The sequence below is a fragment of the Strigops habroptila genome, chromosome 8 (genome assembly GCF_004027225.2).
Source record: "Strigops habroptila isolate Jane chromosome 8, bStrHab1.2.pri, whole genome shotgun sequence".
Taxonomy (NCBI): domain Eukaryota; kingdom Metazoa; phylum Chordata; class Aves; order Psittaciformes; family Psittacidae; genus Strigops; species Strigops habroptila.
In genome coordinates, this window is record NC_044284.2 from 42,010,771 (window position 1) to 42,019,751 (window position 8,981).

An 8,981-nucleotide genomic window follows, 5' to 3' on the forward strand; every position below is an offset into this window, starting at 1 on the left:
TAGTGTGAGGTGTCCCTGCCCATGGCAGGGGGGTTGGAACTAGATGATCTTAAGGTCCTTTCCAACCCTTACTATTCTACGATTCTATGATTCTATGTGAGCATTGATGCTTATCTTCACACCTCAACTCATCCATGAAATCCTCACCCTCACTCTACAAAAACAATGCAGAACCCCCCACCATTCAGCCTGTTATTTCACAAGAGACAGCTTGCTTCTGAGGGCAGGAAGCCTTCAGTACTTCCCAACATCTTTTCCCATCAAATACCCATATAGGCCAGAATCAAAAAAGTGACAAAACCATCCACCACCTTACCTGAGCAACCAAAAGGCACCTCCACAGTGAGGCCAAAAATCCCAGGCTTTTGAGCATTTTACAGTGCTGCAGACTATATCTTTCTGTGCAGAGGGGATGTGAGAACCTCCATTATAAATGAGAGTACAGTCAGTTTTCCAGGCAAGTTTATTCCAAGTTTGATTCTCCACAGGCTAATTGAAAGAATTAACAACCTCAGTTTGAAAAAAATAAAAATCGTTTCAACAGCTGAGAAATATTTCCATACGCAACATGTAATCATTGTGCAAATCAGATCATTAATGGAAAAACAAGCGAGCCCTTGGACAATCAGGCACACACTGCATGTTGTAGGATTCCAGAAATGGGTTTGTGACACCCAGCCTCCAATATCAAAGCTCTGAGCTGGCTGCATGCTGTGGCTGTATGGGCATCAGTGTCGTGCAGGGGAGCCAAGTCTGGCAGGACAGTAATACCTCAACAATGGCACTGGTTTGGAGACAGAAAGCGCTTGTATGCCTTGCAGATGCAGCCTGCCACAACAGAGCTTGTCCTCTTCAGAAGGAACCGGTCCCTGCAGTCCCTTTGATGTCAGTGACCTTTTTCAGGTGAGTCAGGACTACTCACGGTAGCAGTTTTGTGGAATTGTGCTCCTTACACCCATTCCTTGTGGAAACATCTCCTGTGTTCCCCAAAAGAAGTCCTTCAGGTCCCAGCAGGCTGACCTGAGTGTGCCTTTAACAGATCAGAGGAATAACAACCCGTTGCCTAGGCATCTTATTTTCTGGCTGCTGTGTTTCAGAAAGACTGAAAAGAGAGGATTCATGTCCTTCTAGGGGTAGATGAGCAGCTCATCAGCGCAAGCTGTAGGGAATATTTGCCCTAGCAAGGAGCCGGAACTGTTTTTCCTGTATTGGAGTCCCATGTCACCTGGCAATGCCTGAGCTCTTCTCTTGCCTCCCAGACATATCAGGTTTATGGGGGCTGCCCCACATCTCCCTGCTCTCCATAAGGATCAGGGCCTTGATCTGCACCTTACAGAGGCAGATAAGCCCAGAGGGATGGAGTAGTCAAGGGGGACCTGGGCTGGCATTCAACTTGATTCCTCTCCAAAGCCTGTTACACCAAACACTTCCAAAGCATCTTTAGTTTCTTAGCTTAAGTCCTCCATACTCTGTCCCTGCATGTGCTCTCTCCCATCTCCTTACTCACTTTCTTCAACTCTTTTGCAGATGAAGAAATAGGAAATAAAATGAGGCAGTGATGGTGGGATTGGTCATGGGACAGAAGGCAATGACATCCTACAGAAAAGGGTACTGAATGTCTGCAAAGTCACTGTATTCAGGATTCTGGCGTAAACTGTTGTAAACATAAATGGTAAGTGCTGGAAAAAGCTTCAAGAAATACTCAGCATGGTCTCCTATTTCGTTGTTGATCCTGAAAGAGAACAAACCCGAAAAGGATTTTTAAAGCTTGCCCAGACTCAAATATCCAGGATACCCTGGTTCCTCCCTTGCAGAGGGAAAAACAAACAAACAAACAAAAAAGAACCCCAAAAATACAAAACAAAAAAAAACCAAACAAAAAAACACCAAACCAAAACCAAAACAAACAAAAAAACCCAAACGAACACAACATTCCAGAGGTTTTCTGATAACACAGGAAGGTTTCCTATAAATACTTGAGTTGCAACTTTTCTATACCTTCCCTAAGCTACTCAATCCATTTTTTCACTATTCCTCCAGCACCTCCATCTGCCTAATCCTACCTGCATCTTCACTGAAGAGCAGTGCTGGCCACCAGCCACAGTGAAACCACCACCAGGAGCAAACACCACCTCTAACCTCACGCGTAAGCACCCATGACTATAGAGGGTTGGAGACTAGCAGCTTTTTAGGAGTCAAGACCTCTTAACAGGATCTTCTAACAGGACCTGTGCTGTTAGAAGGATATGTGATCCATATCTCAATGCACTTCAGCACAGTAAACATCAGCACTTTGGAAATACTAGCAAGATAAGGTATAAAGGAAAATACAAATATTTAAGAGGGATCTAAAAACCTTTCTGGAGTTATGGCAAGAAACACCAGCCTGCAGCAAAAATAACAGCCCAGAAGACACATTCATGGTGTCCTCTGCTGTAGAGCCATGACCTGCCTTAGTTGTCATGGACACCTCTCCACCTCACAGGCTGCTCTGCAAAGGCAAGGGTGCAGAGGGAGTGCCACCAACTCTCCGAAGCTGCTGGAAAACCATCTGAAGAAGAATTTTTTCTCAAACTCACTGACATTTGCAGACACCCAGATGCTCCCTGCAATGCAACTGTGGCAGGAACAAGGATGTGAACATGTACCTGGTATTTGGATGTTCATCCAGGTTTCTGATGAACCTAAGTAGGTCGGTGACATTGTTGCTATATTTGAATGATCTTCCTTTCCTGGGATTTTCCATGATGTTCAGAACATCTTTGTTAATCTGAAAAAAAACCACACAGATGATTCTGTGCCTTTCACACACCACAAAAGCAGCACATCTACCTCCACTCTCCACACCTACTGCCTTTCTGCAGAGACATCATCTTGCATGAGTAAATCTTGTGACCCTTAAAAGCATATTCCCCAACATGAGCAGAAGAGTTCACTCTGCAAGGCATGTGCCACACAGACCCCCTGATTCTTCTGTTTCCTATCTGTGGCATTTATATTAGGATGTCAACATGGAACAGGAGATTTTCACGCATGCCTGGAGGGCAGGGAGGACTTGGGAGTCTTGATCCAATTGTGCCACTGGTGAAAGGCCCACATGGGCTGCTGTTATTGAGCCAAGACTGTCATATCTCAAACAGTGTAACATGTCTTTCCAAGATGCTCCCTGCAAAAGCAGGCCTGGTCTCACTGCTTTTGAGCCAAACTAACAAAACATATTTGCCAGGAATTTGCTGGCAACAAGGGCCAGAGGTCACCAACAAACACCCTTGAAGGTTTGCCAGCTAATTCTATAATGATCATCTCCTAATACCACCCCAGTCAACAGAGCTCTCTTCACCACCAATGTTTTTAGTCTTGGGTATTCTGACTATGTGGCTTAAATTTAACAGTTTCCCTCAGGTATGTGTATTTGCTACTTTTGGAGCTACTTTTTCCAGCTAAAATTTTAAATGGGACCTGTGAAACACTCAGGAAAAGCTTCTGCCGAAGTGTTTAGCTCAAACCTTGCACTAATTTAAAGAAAAGAGGATTACTTTCTCAGTCCACCGTGGATAAGGAAAACTTTCAGTAGCATTAGGAGCTTGAAAGACAGCTTTCTGGTTGCGGAGATCTTTGATTTTATTCCATACAGTCTTCAGGAAATTGAACCTGCTGTGGAATGAGATGATTCATTAGCTGCAACAGGACATTGCTGTTCCCAGCACTACAGGCAAATTCCTACCGAAAGCTTTTCCTTTGTTCTCCCAGGACTTACATCTGTTTGCTCCAGAAATAGGGATGTTTGCTCAAACCTTCCAAGCCTCGTTCATCATGAGACACCAGGCTACTTACGAGATCCAGAGCCTCCTTGTAATCTGGGGAATCAGCAACTAAATCTTTGGCACTGACTTGCTGAAGGGGTTTCCTACCCCCTGTTAAAACATACAGCATAAGACTGCTGAGGGCCTGCAAAGAAACACATCACTGCTCACATGCCAGATGCGTGAAACTTCTTACCAAATGGAAGAGGACTATTATTTCCAAATAAGCAAACTGCATACATGAACACACACATGCACCTATAGATATGCAGAAGTATGGAAATACATAAAAACGCAAACTTTGAAGCTGCGTGCACAAAGACAGAGGAGACAGGCACCATAATCATGTTTAGAGGGTTCTCTGGATATCCCAGCACCAGCCATAGCCTTGCATCCTGGCCTCTATCATTCTTATGCAGTGCTTTGGGCTTTCCCAAAAATCAAGGTGTTTTCTAGCTGAAGACACAGAAAGGCTTCCCTCTAGGATTCACAGCAACAGAGAACATTAGAGAACACCTGAGATTTTAAACCATTCATTGATTTGCAGAGAAGTTACCTCTAAATCTGAGTTTACAAGTTCTTTTTTGCCTTCAATCAACTTCCTTTTATTATCGAAGTCCGCAAGGTAAATTTTGCCGCCTAAATCTGAGGAAATAAGAGAAATTGTTAATAAATAGCAGTGGAAAACGTAACAGTCTGTCACTGACTTCTGGATGGCCCCTTCTTTAGAAAACGATTCTCTGAAGAGATATGCTGTGGGCTAATCTGACTGCAAATGTCTGGAAAGGAGGACAGATCTATTGAGGCATGTAAAGTTGTTCTGTTCATTCTGTGGCTGTCTACAAACGTATCTATACTCACTCAAAGAGCAGAACTAATGCCACAGACACGCCATTCTGCATAAAGACATCCGTTTTTTTACAGACAGCTATGAAGCATCTTCTTCTCTAAACTAGAGACATCAAGAAAGCAAAATGAAAACACTGAGAAAGCAAAGGATAACCTATCAAAAAGTTGCTGGGATGCAGATCCTGGTGAGCAAATCCAAGGGAGTGCAGCTCTCTCACTGCCTGGAAGATCATCCTCAGAGCACCTTTGCAATCCATTTGACCTTCTGGTTCTTGCAGATATTCTTCAAGATTTTTCTCCCAGAGAGGAAAACATAAGTACATGTAGCCTTTTGCTTTCTCAAACTGGAAGAGCTTCAGTAGATGTTCGCAGTTACTACATTGTTCAAAGAACCTCTTCTCTTTGTCACCCTCTGTACTGCGGCTTATTCTTACTGCTACCTCTGTCCCACTATAGAGCCCCAGGTAGATGCCACCTTGAGAAGTGTTCTGAATTCTCTGCTGGATATATTGAAATGTCTTCAGTTTGCCAATCATAGGGCGATATATTTTATATAGTTTCTTCAGTTGATCCCTCCAGCATTTGCTCTTTGGCTCCCAGTCTTTGAAGGCTTGTGGAACAAACTTGGCATTATACTGGCGAAGAAGACGTGCCATGTTATGAGCACGGTTCCTATTCGCAACAGCGATAAGGTCCCCAACATCAGTCCTTGCTCCTTTTTCACACAACAACTTTGCTATATCGTAATAATTTTTCTCTACAGCCACCATCAGTGCTGTGTTGCCCTCCTCATCTGCATCATCGATATCCATTTCACCCTTCTCCAATAAAGCTTTCACCAAATCTGGGCTCTGCATTTCAACAGCTAGGATGAGGGCAGTTTTTCCACATTCATCTTTGCTGTTCACATCAACACCATGGTCCAGCAGGAAATGGCCAATGGAGACAGCTGACTCATATCTTTCCTTGGCACAACCCTCCTTGAGGGCATGGATCAAGGCATTCCTATCTTTGTTGTCACAAGTGTTCATGTTAGCCCCCATTTCTTGGACAAGAGTTTTTACAACTGAGAAGTGGCCCTTCCTACAAGCATCCATCAGTGCTGTCACTCCTCCTTTATGCAGTTTCGCTTTCTCTTCACTAACTACCCTTCTCAAATTCACATTTGCTCCTTTGCTATACAGGAATTTCAAAGCTTCTTCCTTCCCATACCATGCAGCCTCCATGAAAGCTGTGAAGCCGTTGTCATCATAGTCATTAATATTTAACCCATGATCAAGGAGTAGCTCCAGTATATTCACATTTCCTGCTATTGCTGCCTCAGTAAATGCAGTGCCACCATTGTCCTTCCTGGCATATGGACAAGCACCCTTGTCCAGCAGAAGCCGGACCAGGTCCTCTTCATTAGCTTGCACAGCACTCTGCAGTGGTGTCCAGCCACTTTCTGCTTTGGAGTTCACATCTGCCCCTTTCTCCAGCAGCTCCAGCACATCTTTTACATTACTGTCTCTCACAGCAGCATTTAACTTGAAGGCAAGGTCTTCTGCTGTCTCTGTGCTGGAAGGGGTCAATGCCTCCTGCTGGCTGTGAGCTGTGGGCTCCATGGTGGTCAGAGGGAGGGCTCTGTAGCTCTGATGTTTCTCACCTGAGCCCGGGCATCCCACTGAAGGATGGGACTGGTGTAATGCTCAGTGCTTTCATCATGGTGGATGCTCTGGTTTTGGCTGAAGAAGCACACTGCGTAGGGTAGGCTGCTATTTCAAGGGCTTCGTGGACTCCAACTAATTAGTAAACAGAAAAGTTTGTTTTATTAGACTGTGAAATCTCACCATTTACGTTTGATGTCTTGCAGGTCTGTGTGAGAGGCAACTAAGGACAGCAATGCCAAGTGCCAGCCAAGAGAGCTATGTCTCGGTGAGAAGCACCACTTTAACATTTACCCAGACATAAGTACTCATGCTTGCTTGCCTGGTCTCAGCACTAATTGCAGCCCAAGCAGACATCCCTTGGGGTGCATGGGTGAAGGGATAGAGGAGAACCCAGGGGTTTCTTGCTATAAATGGTATTTCAGACTTATTACAGGTTACCTAATAGATCATCCCCCAGCAATGTTTTCAGGTGGAGAACACAGCAGACAGGGAGAGGCAGGCACTACCCTTCAGTTTTGGATGGCAGATACACACAGAGTCCTGGAGAGTCCCTGATCTGATGCCTGCAATGAGACAGAAAGCCAACATTAATCCTTCCTGCTTCCGTAGGCAATTAGGAGACCCTACCTGACCAGAAGCCTTTCCTAAGCTTTTCATGACATTAAGAGGTTAGTCAGGTAGGACCTGATCTTTTTCTATCTATCTAGTATCTAGAAGAGCTGAAACTCCAATACCCATTCTCCTGACCGCAAAGGCTGGTCCAAGTGGTCAGCACTTCCAGGACTCACTGTCTGACAAACTGAACTGGCAATAAATTATCTAAGCCGATCAGAAAAGGGACAGAAAAGTCCTAAGGTAAAAAGCCAAAGCATAAATTCACATGGATTTACCCTCAGGAAAGACAAGGACCATTTTATGGATGGTTTCCCCTCCAGCCAGCAGGAAATGAATACCCTATTTCATTGATTTAGATGCATTTCATTTCCATGAAGTAACTTCTACTCCTTTTGCCACATAAAAAAAAAAAAAAAAAAAAAGTTACTTTCCTGGCTGGAAAAGCAGCACAACATCCCCTGGGCACAGTGAGGCTCGAATTCCTCGTCTCTGTTGGGAAGCCAGAAGCCTGGGGAGGGGGAAAGCAGGGGCTGAGCACCTTCCTTCTCCTCTGCCGAGCCGCAGAGCCACAGTCGCCCTACCCTGGGAAATATTTAAACGTTTCTATCCCGCCCCACTGACTTTTGGCCAGGAGCTGCTTTTGTCTGCATATCACAGGCGCCAGCTGACATGCAGTCATGCAATGCTGCCCAGCGTGACACACCATCACCCACCATGGGAAGGTGAGGAAGGGAACCTCTGCCCAGCCAGAAGCCCAGCTGTTGGTTAAAATGCCTTCAAAGCTAAGGAGCAGCTTTTCTCAGCAGCTGCTTTTCGCTGCTGTTTCCCAGCAAGTATTCCCAAATAGTATTTGCTTCCCAGCAAAGTCTGCAAGTATATGCTGTCCCTTCCCCCAGCAAGGAGCAGCCCTGGGAGCATTTTATCCACTTACAGGAGAGTCCTGGGTTTTTGAAGGGTGTTCAGCAACAATTCTCAGCACACAGCAGAGTGGACAGCAAGCACTCTCCCCATACAGTCCGACACACATAGATCCTGTTTACAAACATATGCTCAGCAGTGGTTCAGGAGCTGAAGTTTTAGACATTAAATGAACCAGTGCTGGGGTTTTGGGGGAGGGAGAGTGTCCTGGATTCAGCTGTAACAGTTATTTTTCTCCTTCTTAGTAGCTGGTGCACTGCTTTCTACTTTAGGCTGAGAACAATGCTCACAACACACCAACGTTTTAGTTGTTGCTAAGTAATGCTTACCCCGATTAAGGACTTCTTAGTCTCATGCTCTGCCAGGGAGGAAGGGAAGCCGGAAGGAAGCAGAGATAGGTCACCTGACCCAGACTAGCCAAAGGGGTATTCATACCATGGCACGTCATGTCCAGTACATAAAATGGGGGGAGTTACCCAGAAGGCCCAGATCGCTGCTCGGGTCGGGCTGGGTATCAGTCAGCAGGTGGTGAGCAATTGTATTGTGCGTCACTTGTGTTTATTGTTTTCTTTTCCCCTTTTAGCTTTATATTCTCTCCCCTTGTCATTTCCCTTATCACTATTATCATTGGTGGTAGCAGTAGTGGTTTTGTATTATACCTTAGTTACTGGACTGTTCTTATCTCAACCCGTGGGATTTACATTCTTCCGATTCTCGTCCCCATCTCTCCAGGAGATGGGGAGAAGGAAGAAAGGGGGGAGTGAGCAAGAGGCTGCATGGTTCTGAGTTACCAGCTGGGCTTAAACCACGACAGAGGGAGGGGCAGGAGTTTTGCGTTTTCCTTTGGGATGCGGGAGTTTGGGTTGGGGTTTTTCTTTGTTTTGAGCATTTCCTCACCTTTTGGTAAATCCATCCACATGAAGAAACTTGCCATGCTACTAAATTTCACCCACGGAACCACTGAGCTCCAGGTCCGTTTATGCCACAGCTGATATGTTCTGACCATACCCACATTGGCAAGCGGGCACTTCCCCGCTGCCCAGGCACTATATTCCGTGTAGGCAGCTCTGTGTAAACACAGTACTGCCTAAGGGAGCCCAGTCTTCCAGCCCTGAATGCAAAGTGTGTGCAGAAAATACGTAATGGA

The 8,981-nt window shown here is 45.3% G+C and overlaps 1 protein-coding gene across 2 annotated transcripts; it reads right to left on the reverse strand.

Annotated features, from left to right (window-relative positions):
* Window positions 1–445: 445 nt before the first annotated feature.
* Window positions 446–8,224, reverse strand: RNASEL (ribonuclease L). Of its 2 annotated transcripts, XM_030495471.1 has the most exons (8): window positions 8,164–8,224; window positions 6,740–6,864; window positions 4,807–6,433; window positions 4,360–4,448; window positions 3,758–3,948; window positions 3,537–3,654; window positions 2,649–2,770; window positions 446–1,732 (listed from the first exon to the last, which is right to left on the reverse strand). In XM_030495471.1, exons 3-8 carry the CDS (start codon window positions 6,254–6,256, stop codon window positions 1,597–1,599), a joined length of 2,106 nt encoding a protein of 701 aa, XP_030351331.1. In that variant the 5' UTR covers window positions 6,257–6,433; window positions 6,740–6,864; window positions 8,164–8,224; the 3' UTR covers window positions 446–1,596. The 2 variants fall into 2 exon arrangements, with proteins under 2 accessions (XP_030351331.1, XP_030351332.1); XM_030495472.1 differs by lacking the exons at window positions 446–1,732; window positions 2,649–2,770 and having other exon boundaries at window positions 3,534–3,654; window positions 3,835–3,948; window positions 8,164–8,222.
* Between the last annotated feature and the right edge of the window lie 757 nt (window positions 8,225–8,981).